Source organism: Protopterus annectens, chromosome 10.part0 (genome assembly GCF_019279795.1).
Source record: "Protopterus annectens isolate FY-2018-M chromosome 10.part0, PAN1.0, whole genome shotgun sequence".
Taxonomy (NCBI): domain Eukaryota; kingdom Metazoa; phylum Chordata; order Ceratodontiformes; family Protopteridae; genus Protopterus; species Protopterus annectens.
This window is the reverse complement of record NC_056744.1, coordinates 69289168-69306315: the sequence shown is the minus strand read 5'-3', so window position 1 is coordinate 69306315 and position 17148 is coordinate 69289168. Positions and strand designations below refer to the sequence as shown.

Genomic DNA, 17148 nt, shown 5'->3' with positions numbered 1-17148 from the left:
GCCATCTAAATGAGGTCAGTGATTGGTTGCTGCTCTACTGCCAGTACTGTGGTTATCTTTGGTGTACCTTTCAATCACTCAGTAATAAGAATAATAATTTAAGGGGTCTGACATGCAAAGTAAGCAATATAGGATACATTTCTTAACCACAAAAATAAAAACATGAAGAACTAGTAATGTAGTTTATGTATTTGTTAACCAGGGTAGAGTACTGATCCATCTGAAACTTTCTCAGACTCAGACTACGAACACTGCTGTTTTAAGTTACCTAAATTCTAGAGGATAGGTCGATCATCATCAAAAGACAAAATCGAAGCAAGTTTCTCAATAAAGTCAGTAGATCGGCTCGAAAATACCACAAAATGTGATTTGTTAAAATAAAAAGAACACTCAAGTATTCCCATAAACGGTGCTTGTTCATATGTATGTTAGTGTGAAAGTTTATGTGTTGTTGGTTTTTTTATGTTAATAAATTGCATATTGCTTTTGTATCTTTGTGCCAGTGAGGCTTTTATTGTTAAGTGACCTGCTCAGTCTCACACAATAGGGAAATGGAGGCAGAGGGAATCAAACTCTGGACTGCAGAAAATGGCTTGTTAACAGGTGTACATATGTGTGGAATGGTATAAAATATGGCAAAAGTATTAATGTCAGACATTTTTGTATGACTTTCTTATGTCCCATGCACTCAGATACTACCCTTCCTTGCCACACTAATGAATGACCAAGCAGACTTATTAATCATAGTATTATAATAGATGGTGATTAGGATACGATTTATAATACATCTTTTTAATTTCTCCAATTATTTTGGGTTTCTAATACCATGATGAGAATGGACCCCATTCCTAAGTCAAAGTACAATTAAAGTTCATGAAATTAGTATTGTTTCAATCTTTGATGTTAGCCAAAAGTGCTCTTCACAGCACCTGCAATGTGCCCAGTAATTACTCCTTCTGTAATTCGTATGGTGTTACATGAATTGGTAACATATCTAAATACGATTGTAAATTCTTTTTTATAAGACCAGTTGTTCCTACTACTATTGGAACTGTCTGGGTAGCTTTCTTCCACATGGCTCTCATTTCTGCCTGCAGATACATACATCTATACAGGTAAGCCAATGTGCTCTGTTTCTTACCAGCAGAATGAACTATCCTTATAGAATTAATGTTCTATGAGATCCAGCTGCCAGGGGCACTTGAGGTGCTTCCTATAAAAGGCAATTGGAGTACCAAAATATTTCAGAGCAGTTTTTGCCCAGGAAATAAGCAAAAGTCCTGCATACTTGCACTAAAAAGCAAAGTGAATTATAACTATAACAAAAAGGGTCCCTGGCAACTGCAAGACCACTAACAGAAAAAAAGTAGGAGACTGGTGGAAGGGAGGGATGTCTATTGTAACAGTGATCCATTAAAGTATCTACTGTTATGGTAAATTTACTTACACTACTGTAGTTTGATCCTATACGGATCACCATTGCAGTAATCTAAGGTATTTTGGTAGATTCCCATAGCATAATGAGGATTAACAAAAAAGGGAGGAAAACAATAACTAAGACTCAAGGAGCCCCTAGAGAATGCTCCTGGTTAAACCTGTTCTGGGCCTGCAAAAGGAATCCATCTTGTACAGCTTTGTACAAAGCACCAAGCTGCTGTCTGTACAGTACTTCTAGATTCAATCCATTTCCAGAAAGCCACCAAAAAAGCTAACGCCCTTGTTGAATTTGCTGTAACCCTGCCTTAAAGTGGCTTATTGAACTAAGTATAAAAGAAAGTAATATTATGGAAAACTATCTAGGAATAGTTAGTGTTATCCTTTCTTCTTACCTTCATAGAAGACAATCAGCAGGTCAGCTTTCCTGAAAGGTCAAGCTTTGTATAGGTAGTATCTGAGCAGCCTGAGTACATCCGGGGAGTGAAGAATTCTTTTGCTCTTATTTTTTGGATTAGAAAGAAGACTGGGAGATATTAGTGATCTGGCTTAATGTAAACCCTTAGATGACTTTATGCACAAAGGTAATATTTTTTCTCAAAGAAACCCTGTCCCAATGAAAAATGAGGTAAGGCTGACTCACCATAAGTTTGTGTAACTCAGATACTCAACATATGTCAGAACTAGATGTAAAATAGTATTCCATGCTAAGAACCTCACATCAGCCTTGGGAGCTCTTCAAATGGAGACAAAGTAACCTCCTCAAGCATAGAACTGAGATCCCAAGGAGGAGTCCCCTGATTCCTAAGTGGGCAAGTATGCAAGACCCTTTTCAAAAAATGTTTAACTTGAACATTGTTTGAAAGGGGAGTACCTAAGGGCAGACGAGCAGAAATGGATACAAATTTTCCCATTTCTCCGTTACAACTTGGTGGATATGGACATCCTGATGCAATGTCGAAATTGACTCATATTTGCTGACAACTAACTATTTCTCAAACAACATGATAAGTTATTTCACAGATATATTTACACAATGTTACTGGAGGCAAAGCTGTCATATAAACGCACTGCTAATGTCAGTCAAGCTGTCAGTACTACACAAGCTGCACCCATCTCTTACAGTACAAAGGAGACACATAGATTCATATATGCTGAGACACTTAAATGTAACCTGACCTTCCAGGTGATATAACCATAATGAATGCCCTCAGCAGCCATGAATGCACTCCTTCAAAACAACACCCACATCAACACATACAACCATATCTCATGGAGGCTGTACTTCTAAGCTCTTAAGCCAAGCCACCACACACTGCACAATTGTGATCAGTGGAGACCCCATTATGAGACACACTGATGTCCCTCTCACCAGGCTGCTTAAAGAGAAAGTTATGGTCAGTTGCTTATTAGGGGCTAGTACCCGCTACACTATGCATGTACTGAGGTCATTAGACTACAAGACTGGTATGCCACAGTTATAGCCCATGTGCATGTAAATGACCTGAGAAGTACCTCCCTAGACTATATGAAAACAGACATCATGTAGCTCTCTGAATATGTGTCAAAGGCTGGTATGAGTTTAGCATTGAGCAGCATTTTACATTCTCCAAGGATAATGGCACAATATGAATAGAAGATGACTCAATTTAATAATTGTCTTAATTTCTGGTGTCATTCTAAGAGGGTGCAATATTTGTCAGCATCAACAGACCACGTTTTTGCTTTGCCAGGGATGGTCTGCACCTCTCTCCTCTAGCTTTCAAATATTAGCTAAAATATTGTCTACCCCATAGTGCCTTTTTTAGGCAATACCAATCTGAAAGTACTTTCAACATAGCAAATCAAAGCCAAGGAAGTCTATTACGTTGTTATTGCTCAATGATAAGACTCTAAACAAGAAACTCCACTCCTTACAAGCTCTCCTCACCATAGAGAATGCTAACATCTGTGTAGTCACTGAGACAGGGTTTAAAGTCATGGAAAGCACATCCACAGTACAAGGCTATAATGCATTACACATATTTAGACCAGCTACTACACAGACAGGACCAAAGCTGGAGGTGTCTCAATTTACATGAAAAATAAATACACCACAAGGTTGATCAAACAGGATGATATATTTAAGCTTCTCCACATTCAAATCACCACAGGCAAAATCTCATACCACTTCCTTGCAAGTTTTAGCTCACCCTCTATGACCCAAGAAACTCAAAACACATATTACAGCTTACTGGAAACACTCAACATGCAACCCAATCTCATATTCACAGGCAACTTTAATTATCCAGCTTTTAACTGGGAATTGTATATGACACCAAATGGGCAGGCACAGAGATTCCTGGATTTTGTAAAAACAAACTCTCTGGACCAGATTGTCAATACACCGACCAGGGGTACAAACATGCTGGTTCTGGTCCTCACTAATATGGGAGAGTGCTGCACACTCCCTAGAGTAATTTCCTCTCTGGTAAGCTCAGACCACAAAATGTTTTTTTTTTTTTTTTGAAGTTAAAATAAAACCCAGAACCCCAGCTAACCCTGGAATGTTCAGAAACTACTCTAAGGCTAACTTCCTATTATTAAGTGATAACCCAGAAAAATGTCAAGCCCTCATAAACTAGTAATCTGGTGCTGCCTATGTGGAACTATTCACAGAAACCCTATACAAACAAGTTAATAGCTGCAGAGAGGCAGATGTACCCACTGGGAATAAGTACAGAACTAGCTGAAAAACAAGCCACCTTGGCGGAATCATAACATCAGTAGGCTGTATAACAGAAAGAATAAAACTGTGGCAAAAATTAGGAGTTGTAGCTACCAGGAAGATAAAAGCAATCTCATCAAACTGAAAAAAACAACTCAGAGGACAAATAAAGTCTACCAAAACCAAATGTAAGGTAAATTTGGCATCCCAGGCCAAGGGCAACCACAAGGCATTCTTTAGCTACATTCACAACCTCAAAGGCATTCACAATTGTGCTCCTAGCTCATTGTTAATGGAGCCACCTATACTGAGCCAGAAGATATAGCAAACCTACAAGCAGACAAGTTCAGCTCTAACTTTACCCCTCTCGCCTCAACATCCCTTCAGGAAATACTATGAAGTATAACTCCCATACTATCACTAGGGAATAGGTCCACAATGCACTTTCTAAGGCCAAGAACACTGCATCAATGGGCTCAGACAGTATCCCAGGATGTCTTCTAAATAGCATGAAATATGACCTGTCAGGCTGTCTGGAATTGATATTTAATACTAGCCTCCAACCAGGCTTCATGCCTCATGACTGGAGAACAGAAACAGTCATGCCTCTGCATGAAGGTGGGCCATCTACAGACCGACAGATCTCACTAGTCTCATATTCAAAGCCTTGGAAGTGATCAGTAATGACATAGAAAACCTCTGGACACTGGATCCAAACCAATTTAGTTTTGTCAAGAGCAGGTCATTCCTATTTAACCTGGTGGACTTCATTGAGAAGGTCATCAAAGCTATGGATGATAGCAAAAGGGTTCACATTAACTACCTTGACCTGGCTAAGGCATTTGACACAGTACTCCACTCAGACATTGCTGACAAACTCAAGAGATTATGTATAAACCCCTATGTCACCCAGTGGATAGCCAGATGGCTCACAGACAGGACCCAGGAAATTAGAATTGGGTTGTCCACCTCTACAAACAGGCCAGTCACAAGCAGAGTCCCTCAGGGATCAGTCCTGGGGCAGCTCCCTCTTGGAATTTACTTATCTGAAGTCAAGGCCAATATCAAGGGCCTCTGAATGACCACATTTGCAGACAATTGCAAATTAGGAGCAGTCATAGAATCCCCCACCAACTCTAATGTTCTCCATGAAGGGCTGACACAGTCAAATAACTTGTGCCAGAGCCATGGACTAAAGGTAAATGCCAAGAAGTGTATAATAGTATCCTCCAGGAAGTCATCCACCCTGGTAACTATCATACTGACAACACACCCTAAGAGTTGACCCAGTAGTCAGGGACTTGAGAACACACATAAGACAATCTAGTTTTTGACCATCATATGACTGCAGTAGTGAGGACATCATTCTGTAATGAATAACTTATAATCAAAGATATGGCATCTAGGTCCAAGGAGGTCATTGTTCCATTGCATTCGACATTCATCAGACCTATCACTGAGTACAGTGCCCCTTTGGTGTGCACCTAACCAGGTACATCCATCAAATGGAGCATCCACAAAGGTTCCTCAATAAAAAAATATAAGGCGTAAGTAGCATGTCCTATGCTGACTGCCTCAAAGCCCTAACCTTGTATTCTGTCTCCTACAGGCTGTTGAGGGGAGATCTATGCCTGGCATAAAAGGCATTGTTGCAGCCCACCCTGATGGACCTCCTGCATATTCTCAAAACAAACAGCACTGCAACTACCCATACCAAAGACTTAAACTTTGCCTGTGATATCAATAGGACCTGCTGGGGAGACAGGTATTTATTCTAGAAACTACCCCTTCTCTGGAACAGAATTCCTATCCATGTGAAATAGAGTACCTCTCTAATCCAATTCAAGTGTAACTTGGAAAATTGGATGGTGAATATGAAATTCATTCCTAGTTTAGCACCTGTGTTACTAATGGACACAGGCAACCTGTAAATGGTTTGTCTCCCAGGCCCCTGCTTGTAAATGTTTCATCTCCTTAACCCCTGCTTACATTTATCAAGAGTACCGGAACTTGTCAGAGATTTGGGATGCATGGCTAGGCTTAAAAATATCCTAGTGGTTGTTAGCCTAGTACACATCTATGAACCTATGAATATGACAAACCATTGAAAAATAACCCAAATGAATAATCAATAGGCAACTGTGTCTGAAAAGGGTCCTGGTTATTTCAGTGGTAACTAGAAAATACTTTCCACTTGTACATGATTTTCTAAGGACAGTCTTTTTCAACTCCTTTAATACCCACTGCACATCCTCAGAAAAATGGTGTCTAAAAAGTATCAAAATTCTATCATCTAGGCAGTTAGTTAAAGAGTTTCTGGAGTGGGGTGTATCAAACTCCCCTTGTCTTCTGTGAGTAAATCTGGTCTGTGGAGAAGTACAAATCCTGAAGAATCAAAATATGCTGAATTGCTACCTATAATGCTATCATAGTCATTCTGCAAGGAGGGTAGGATCTTGTGGGTCTCTGTTAAAAGACCGAAGAAGTGTTTCAGCGAACACCTCTTGGTCGACATGTAATGAGCGAACTCACAAAAGCGCAAACGCTCAAAACAGCGGTTTCTTTCCCTGGGAAAGAAACCACTAGCACAAACACACACACACACACACACACACACACACACACACACACACACACACACACACACTTTAAAACATAACAACGTGGGGGGCTTTGCCCACCACACCTCCCAATGTGGGGGGCTGTGCCCCCCACACACCCCCTAACTAAATATACCAACTCTGAGATCACACTACAGTGAGGAAAGGGGCAAACACAGGGGATGGCCAAACGATTTCTTTCCCAGGGAAAGAAATCACTGTTTTGAGCATTCGTGCTTTAGTGCATTCGCTCATTACGTGTCGACCAAGAGGTGTTCACTGAAACACCTCTTCGGTCTTTTAATATAGACCCGATCTTGTACCCACTGTATTTTTTTCTGTACCATATCACTGTGGTGTTGTGTGTGTACACTTGCATAGTTCTTGGAGACCAGATATATTTCAAGGCCATCAAAGCACTGATGATGGCCAAAATCTCTCTGACATGCATGTGCTTCTGTCTGTCTGAAAACACTCCCTACACCAGGTCTGAAACATCTATGGTAAGTGACTGGAGGGGAGTCTGAAGGGAGAAGGGAAAACCTGAATTCCAAGCTCTCTTGTCTACCCACCATCTTTAGAAATCCCAGAACTGGAATCTGAAAATGTAAATGTTGTAGACGCTGAGTTCAGACTGATCTAAAGTAACTCTGTGTTTTCATCATATGTAGACTGGCAAAGGCCAGCATGATTATCTTCAATGCCATGAATCCTAGAATTCTGAGAAAATCCCTTGCAAATGTTTAGCATAGTCTGGAGAAAGTCAGGAAAAATTGGTGAAACATATCAACTTTGTCTAAGAGAAGGAAGGCTCTTCCTAACATGCATCCTGGGAAAGGCATTCTGTGAGATGGGTTGAGGGAAGATTTCTGCAAACTGATTTGAAACCCTAGATTGAGTAGAGGTTCCTGAACAATTGCTACAGACTCTTAACATTGCAAACCCTTTCAAGCTGTCAAGACAATCATCCAAGAATGGAAAGATATGAATACCCTGGAATCTGCAGTAACTAATGACTGGAACTAGGCATTTTATGAATACCTTTGGTGCAGTGGAGAATCCAAAGGGTAAAACAGAACACTAATAATGTGCGTCAGATACAGGAAATTTTAAGAAAAATCTAAAATGCTTGGTAATAGGAATATGATGATAGCCCTTTCTAAGGTCCAGCTTTACCAGGAAATCTAGATGAGAAATCAAAGACATGAGATTTTGAAGTGATAACATCTTGAACTTTGAGATCCAACAAAAAATTTTAGAGCAAAAAGATCCAACATTGGTCTCCATGATTTTTCTGGCTTGGGAACTAGAAATATGCTTGAATAAAAGGCTTTGCCTAGGAGATTAACTGGCACTGGTCCCACGAATCCCTGAGACAGCATGCTGTGCAGAATGGGAGGAAGAAGAAAAATTATGTTCTATGGGCAAAATGGAATCCTCTGAAAGGGATAAAGGGATTTCCATTGCCAGGAATATGTTATATTATAGTCAGAACCCAACTCTCACAGACTACCTGATGACATAAGTGAAGATGAATTCACAGGGACATCAAAAGATTGCCAGGGTGTGAGGTAGGGGAAACCTAAACAGACAGATAGTCATGCTGAATGTGGGAACTCTCCTTGATATTTGGAGTCTTTTTCTTTCTTTTTTAGCCTCCTTTCTATTGATCTTTAAAACAGTGGATGTTGGTTCCTTACTGCTTAGTTTATTGGGAAAGGAGGCTGAAGAGGAGGAAAAAGTATTATTTGGTTTAAACAAAAGGAGGGATGGAAAATCTGTGTCACCCCTGTATTAATTTCCTTCTTTCATCACTTTTCTTCAGTGCCTGAGCTGCAGAAGGGCCAGACAAAAGGGGATTGAAATCTCAAATTTAACATCCTCATGAAGGTTCTGATTACAAAGCCAAGCACGTGTTCTCAGAACTGATCATTTACAGAAGCTCTAGATGTAGAGTCAGCAGCATCAGAAGCACATTTTAAAATATGCTTTGTTACCCAAGAAGCAGCTGTTACAGAAGCACTTAATGAATTCTTTATGTTAAAGGAAGATTAACCATTAACTTCTGTGTGTTCTCAAACAACAGAAGCCAAAACCTAACACATGAGCTTGAAAGTTCAAAATTCTGAAAGTTAAAATACTAGAAGAATAGATTTTCTTCCCACTGAATCCATTGCTTTCCCATTTTAGTATGAATGGGGTTATAGCAGTAATTTGTTTAACAGCAGCAGATTTGGTTAAAGAAATATCTGCTGGATCTGCTTTAGGATTATAAAACAGGTACTTATGGGCCTGGGTCTAGGGTACCTTATATAACCTGTCTACCTCTTAGGGAAATGCAGGAGGGATGGGTGAAGATTTAGGCATCTTTATCAGTAACAAATCATGATATATTTTCTGTGCCATAGAATTTAATTCTGACCCTACTGAAACACCTCCTTCATGTTGACTAAAATGTCAATGAAAGATGTTTCTTCAGCAAGGAAATCTGAAACAATGCTGTCCTCAAAATCAGAATGCTGAGACTGAGGAGGAATGCGAGAGGTACACCCTTCCCCCTACACGGAATGCTCTGTTGACTGCAAAATCCTGTTGGAATGAGAAGAACTATTTTCCCTTTTCTCCCAGCAAGTCAAGAAGAGGAAAAAGCAGTAATCAGTTCCTTGGTAAATCCCAGTAAATCTGTCTGATCCATGGAATCAGAAACAGGTGTAGAGTTTTTTTCTTCACTAAACACATTCTTCCTTAGGCACACTGCACCCAACATTCAAAACCACCTCCCTGCAAAATGAAGATCCTTCAACTGACCCTTCTCCAGACAATGACATAAATGTCTCTCTTGCCTGCGAAGGCATCTTACAGCTGTAAAGAATATGACTGAGCCCTCCCCCCAAAAGTCTTTGGTGCCTTGGAAGACTACACCAAGATTACCAGGGAAACAAGAAGGGTAGCCCGAGGAACTGTTACTGGACACAACAAAGTCACAGACTAGCCCGTTAAGAGTCCTTAAAAAGAGTTTTCTTTTTATGTGCTGGGGAAGGAAGAACCAAAGAGACCAACTGCTGCTCTATCAGTAAACTGGGAAAAAAGTCTCAAGATTGGGTAGTGAAGCCCAGAAGAGTTGGTATGGAGAACGGCAGAGAAATGTATTTCTCCAGCACAATTTAATTAGTTTCTTTGTAAAAGTAAAAACACCGACAAGAAAGGTATATTTTTAATCAGAAAAGTGATAAAATAGGAAGGCTTTCTCCAATGGGGGCTAATCTGCCCAGCTGTAGAAGGCTGCCAGCTGACTGACAGAATTACACGGTTTATCAATGAAGACTCTGCTTTGGTGGCAAAAAAAGCTCTGAAGTAATGTGGTGCTGTAGCAGCCTTTTGTAAGGAGCACCTCAAGAGCTCCTGGCCATTGCATGGCAAAGAAGGCATGCAAAGCTTTGGGAAGCTGGCTGGTGCAGGGGTAATACCTAAATAGTTTACACTACCACAGTGCTGATGCAAGCATGAGCATATTGTACTTTCCACCAAGATGTAGAACTTTATACTTTGAAACATTAAGCTGAGAGATCTTCTCCTGAATGACAAGCTCGAGTGTTGGAGCCAAATATTTTTTTCAGTTTCAGTGCCACTTCAGCTGACTGACTTCAGCAACATGTCATTTGATGAACATGTCTTTGAGTAATTGCAGTATAGTCCAGAAACAAATACAGAATATGTATAAAGTAAAATGATGTATAAAGATTGAACCAGATGTTGGATGAGAGACAAATGTCTGATATTGCTATGATATGGACATTTCAAGGTGAATATCAGTAAGAGGGGAGATGCAAAGACAGACAGACAAAAAAACAGATAACTGCATATTGTTCTAAGACAGGATTAAACATTTTGATGATTTATAAATACATGCTGCAGAAATAGTGAAGGACAATGTTGACATTTATCACAAAATGTGTAAATGCTTATCATAATGGTGAGAAATGCTAGCAAGGCCATGCATGTTTTAAGCCACTAATACAGTTGAAATACACTAGTAATTCAGATAGGGTACTGTACAGAGATTATAAGGATGGAAGGTGGGAATGATCATTTGGACATGTATTTATAGAAATGCTCAAATTCACACTGTGTCTATCAAAAAACAGATTCTATATATGTATATGTATGTGTATATATATATATATATATATATATATATATATATATATATATATAGGTCTACCTGATAACGCCAAAACTGCAAAATGCTGACGACGAGAACACCGACACCGGAAGCTCGACAATGAAGATGATCGACAGTTGAAAATCCTGACGCTGAAAACACTGATATGTTAAGGTAAGTGTGGGGTTAGGGTTAGGGGCAGATTAAGTGAGTTAGGGTTAGGGTGTGGGTCAGGTGAGTGTGCGATAGTGACAAACTTTAGGGTTAGGGGTGGGTTAAGTGAGTTAGGGTTTGGGCGCGGGTTAGGTGAGTGTGCAATAGTGGCGGACCTTAGGGTCCGCCACTATTGCACACTCACACACACACACACACACACACACACACACACACACACACACACACACACACACACACACACATTTGCAGCACTATTATGTAGATATCATGCTTCCATATGGCACAATGAGTATGTAATAAAACCTGTAGAAGTTATTTGAAAATAATTTAGAAAAAACATTTACATACTATGCTAGTCAAGCACATTAATCTTTTCAGAGAGTGTCTGTGCTCAGAAAAAGCAGTTTCTGTGTGTTTGATTTCAGTGTGTTGGTTATGTTTCTCTTAGATATATGGCACTTATTTGGGCTAGAAGAAAGAAAGGTTTTTCTTAATTGTTTTGTTAGGGTTTTCAGCCCTTTAAATATATAATAGATATATGATAGATAGATAGATAGATAGATAGATAGATAGATAGATTGATTGATTAATTTTGGAAGCAAGTCAATGCTGAGAGTTGCAATGGTCAGAGGAGTCTTTTCCAGATGCATCACATACTTCAGTTTGATTTCAGATTGGCTGAGTACTAGGTAGGGAAATGGCTGTAGGAAGTTAAAATATCTCCTGTGATGGTATTGGTTTGTTAGTGCATTGAGTGGAGGATTAGAATAAAAACAGTATCAACTGCATGTGCAGTGGCCATAATTTATGATTTCTCTCCTAACATCTATAATACATATTAGTTAACATAGCTGAAACACCGAAGATAATTTAGTTTATCACTGTTACAGAAGTAGATATCTGTACCTAAAATAGATGTTTTATTCTTGTAGAATGTATTTCATTTCCCCTTACTGTGAACAAAGGCTGACTAGAGGAGTAAAGTACCAACAGTACTTCTGCAAAAGATATATATAAAGGGCTTCTGGTTATCATATGTCATCAAGTAGTCAGGTATTACCATTACACAGACTTGTCAGGTGTACTTAACAGTGTTAGTTACACTTCTGAATTCCATTGTTTTTTTTTGTTTTTGTAAGATTCTGACGATCCAATTTATAACCATGATGTGTGTATTGCTCTTCTGTAATGTGTAAAAAACACTTCCATCACATTGCTTCCTTTACAAGGTGTGCAGTTATTCTACAATAAGGCATATCCTATCATAACCTTTTTGCTTAATCCATGCATGACCTCAGGGTCCAAAGAGATTATGAATGAATTTCTAAAATGAACAAAATAAACCGAGAGAGATGAATTTCAAATGATGTCTTATAGTGTTTAGGTGTAATGGCACAGTAGCACAGTTTATAATTATGCTAAAAGTTATTATTCAGTTCAAACATCAGGGCAGGCATTGCTGAATATAATACTTCACATTAATTGGGTCACAGTGTGAGAGGAATACATACAACACAACACTCTAATAGCTAAATGCTTATAATGTTTAGCATACATAGTCCTGCTTCTAACTGTTGTATTTTAGCCTTCCTTGTAAAAGTACCATAAAGGCTACTTAAGCCTGGCTGGGAATACTGACTGGTACCTGCATATTTTGTTTTCCATTAACTGGATTGATTAATCCAAAAAGGATAACTTGAAAATACCTAAAACCACATAAGAATGTTTCTTAATTTAATTTTTGCAGGGGGAAGACAAGCACCTTACATCCTCAAACTTGTATATACAAATTATATGGTTGTACAGTGTGGCAAATACTGAAAAAAACGTCACAGTGCACCACTGGCTTGCACAATATGAGTGCAAATGGTTTGAATAAATTGTGATTAAAAGAAATGTAAACACATGGACTGTACTCATGACAATGCAGAACTGCTACATGTACCTCTGCGCATAGAATTCCCATTCTTATTCTTAAAAAAACAACCCATACCCAAACTAATCCCTCTTCAGCATTTATACTAAATAAGAAGAGGTAATTAACATAAATCTACAACATACAAAATCATTGTGCTGGCAGCTTGTATAAACACTTCATGCATTATATGGGATGTTAAATAGCATTTCTCACTTTGACTGCCCGGCAAAATTTTCATTATGCATTACCACATAATCTACTCTCAAAGCCATTGATTTGCTCTCATAAGCCTTAAAAAGTACAGTTTTATGACTTAAAATTCCAGAATTTTGTTTGAGTGACAGTATATCTAATCTTGGGTTTTTTTTGCCATTTTTCTTTTACTACATGTAAATAATTAGAATAACAAGTAGGTTTATAAAGAATAATTAAATGAAAAACTGAAAATATTAAAATAAGGGAAATGGGCATTTAGCAGCATTTTTACTTGGTGTTACCAAAATGTGTAATTTCCATTTTCTTGGTCAGTAAATGCGCTCTTCAAATTCTGGAATTTTTATCTGGTTTTCAGTGGCCTTGACTATGCCTCATTTAATATCTACTTTTATTTCTTGTTACCTAAATCCATGTATACATTCCATGCATTTTACAGTGCTTGATTCAATGTTTTGCCAAAGGCATGGGTAAGGCTAAAAGCTGGTGAATCCTGGTTCCCATAGCATTCACTAGCAGGTCTGTCAAGCATTTGCCAGCAAGGACAATCCTGTAGTGGTCTCCGATTCTAGACTGATAGCTTCTGGGCAAAGGTAATAATTCAAATATAACACCATAATTCACTGAAATTTCCTGTTTTAATACTTGTTACATTTGTTTAACAAGACAAGTGTAACAGGACTGTCGGGCAGTTGTCAAGACTGGCAGTCCTCTACCAGTCCCTGGTCCTACACTGCTGTCTGCCTCTCAACATAATAATTCAGGTACAACACCACAGTTCATAAACATTTCATGTTTTAATACTTAGTTTCCAATCAGTGGACAAAGCTGCCCTTTCCTACTCTCTGGGAAACTTACATTCGGAAAATGTTTATCTTTCCCATGGATTTTGTATAAAAAGTCACATGTAAGACTTACTTTGCAAGGCATAATCTTTACACAAGGTATCCGCTAAGGAAATGATTGACAAAAGGCTTGCTCACTAGGTTCATTTCTCACCAGTCTGGAAATGTCACTGAAAGAACTACCCTTAAGAAATATGGAGCGCAAATAAACTAGTGGGGTCCTTAGAACATTCATTGCATTCCTTTTTTTGGCAAAGACACTGCAGTTAAAAGGACAAATGAAAATGCAAACTACTCAACACAGTTGTGTAATAAATAGTATTAAAATTGTAATCGGGAACATAAAACATAGCAAAAGAATCATATGCAAATTCAAGTGAAATAACCAGAAATCACCCTACCTCTTCTGGTTTAAAAGTAGGTGAACAGTATTGTTTTTAAAGGGGAAAACTCCTATTACAATCAGAAAGGAATGCTGGCTGCTGTGAGGTATAAAACATCTCCGTAATTTCCCTCTGTCCATGACTGTCTTCATTGTGTGTTGTTTTAGAGAAAAGCATGTTGATATAAAATGGGAATATATAAAACTGAAAATTAAGTATCTATCATCTGATGAATTTAATGTATTTCTGTAATTAAAAGTTCAGCTGTTCTGCCTATGAATGTCTTGAAATGAAAATGTAAGTCTGAGTGGCTAATAAGAAGATAGTAACACTTAAAATAAAAGTAAACTACCCCTTTCTTCAGGCTAAAGACCTAGTAGTCATTTGCATTTAATGGCAGTCTGTATCCCAGGCTCTTTTCTTGCTATTAAAAATTCTATTACACTCAACAAAGAAACATAAAAATATTTCTTAGCTAGAGTTTCTTTCAGAATGTGTAGAACCAGTACATAAAGAAAATATTTTGTTATGTTACATTAGGTGCAAACTTGGCAGTCTTACAAAAAGAAAAGAAATCCCCAACTGCAAAGCGAGTTCCTTCACACAGTTCCTATTTTTTTAAATCCTAGTATCTCTTCCACCAGTACTCAAAGCAGCATGCAGTTTTTTTTTATCCATATTTTATGCTTTTCTGCATTTTCCTTTCTTCTCTCTTTGTTGGAATTTCCTCAGTCTTCGAGCCCATGTGTCCCTCCACTGTATCACCAGACTAGTTTTGTCAGCGACCACGCCGCTCTGGTCTGGCGAATCTTCATCATTGCCCAGTAGTAAATATTTTTTCATTGGTTTGATTCGGGGGCACTTGCAGCCAATGTCCTTTGAGCGAACCCACAAAATTTGATCCCCCCTGCGTATGCGGTTCTCACCTTGCTTGTATACTGACACAATATTGACTGTAAACTTCCACCATTCCCCGGCTCTGTCTGCCTTCAGGATATGAATCTGGACCGCTGTAACAAAAGACAACAAAACAAAGTATTAAGGCATGGAAAACAAATCGGTCTGCTGTAGTTGCTCAAATCTTTTATCAACATTTTTATTTCTTTTCTGCTAAGTACTTACATAACATTAAAGGTTATAAGCACTATTTGAAAAAGTACTGCTTGCTGAAAAAGGACTTAAAATTTAGTGACCTGCTTTTACAAAAATACAATCCTAGTTAAGAGCACAATTCAATTATAAAAAAAAGATGCTCCTTAAATAAAAATATAGTGTATCACATAGCAGAAAGTACTATTTAACAATGAACCTATTTAACTGAAAACATACTCTATTCAGTATGCTATCTCCTGCACTTTTTATACCTAAAGAGCAATAACATGGTAGGTGTAGTGTCTGTACAGCTGTACGAGTTTACACTTTTGCACACATAATGTCATTTGTCATATTTTTGGTACTTATAGATAAAATGCTGACAATGAAATGCTGAGAAAATCAGATGCTAATATTTCAAATAAAGTATCTTCTTCTGTAAATCTCTTACAAATGCACCCACAGTGGAGAGAGTAAAAAATGATGGCAAAATATTCACATTCACCTTCGCCCAATAAATCATTTTTTGTTAGGTAAAAGCAGTAATTCTGCTCAAAAGAAAAAAAAAGACGTCTAGTCACCATATAGTATAATGCTTCTGCCTTGCAATCCCTCATTTACATCAGCTCTTTTGTCGCCTACTTTGACCAGAGTAGACAAACCTGATTTATGACATTCTGTGATACAGTATATCACCTCTGGCAGAAAAACTGGTTAAGAGTTAGCCTTGTTTCATTTAATGCATTATGTCTCCCACTTTAAAATCTGTGCCTGAGTGTGCAGTTGTCTCAAACAAGCTCATTTCTGTAAATTGCCTCAGCTATAATGTGACTGGATTGAAACTGCTGGATGATTTAATTTAATTGAAAACATCAGCTAATAATGCTAATGCTAATCATATAAATGAGATTGTACGACATGGCTAACTGCATTGACCAAAGTAGGATAAGGAAAATAGTCTTGGCCTCCTGCTGGAACCATGTTAAAGCCTGTTTTGCAGTTTTGCAATGTTTTGTGCTTCAATTTTTTCTTTGATGATTTATTCTTTAAACAAAAACATTTAATATTTAGGAACATAAATATAGATAAATAGATGGAGAAATAGATAGATATATACACTTTTAGAGTATCTAACTGTAGCTTGTTTTGGGGCTATGATATTAAACAACAGTATATACAAAAAAATCCTAACAGACAATGGGAAAACTTACAAAATTCATAAATACAGAGATCAGAGGTCAAGACTGATATATGTATCGAATAGGCTGCTTTAAATGATGCTGATAATTTCAGACTGGTAACTAATATCAATACCAAAAGCTAGTCTATCTGTTTCAGGAAATATGAAATACAAATGTGAACCTGCATTGATCTGAGCAATTACTGGCTGCTTGTGACTTGTTCATATGCTGTCACTTAGTCTTACAAACCGTATTTATTTATTTCATTGCAAAGACTTGCATTGCATATTACTTAACTGCATCGGGCTTATTTTATATTATTAAGTAGCTTTTAATTGTGTGACCACCTGCTCTTCTAGCTCCGTGTAATGTACCATTTTGAGCAGGCATGAAGTTTATTTGTCCCATTCAGGTTTTTTCCTTTTTTTGCTTTCAT

At 38.1% G+C, this 17148-nt stretch overlaps 2 protein-coding genes across 4 annotated transcripts in view; one reads left to right on the top strand and one right to left on the bottom strand.

Annotated features, from left to right (window-relative positions):
- The window catches only part of STX8 (syntaxin 8), a 2187953-nt gene that overhangs the window by 1921633 nt on the left and 249172 nt on the right, over positions 1–17148 (top strand). The window lies entirely within an intron of this gene.
- Positions 11295–17148, bottom strand: part of NTN1 (netrin 1) — a 1578910-nt gene continuing 1573056 nt past the window's right edge. For both annotated transcript variants that reach the window (XM_044085027.1, XM_044085026.1), the window contains exon 7: positions 11295–15449. In XM_044085027.1, the coding sequence (XP_043940962.1) occupies positions 15121–15449 (329 nt within the window). In that variant the 3' untranslated portion in view covers positions 11295–15120. The remainder of the gene's footprint in view (positions 15450–17148) is intronic.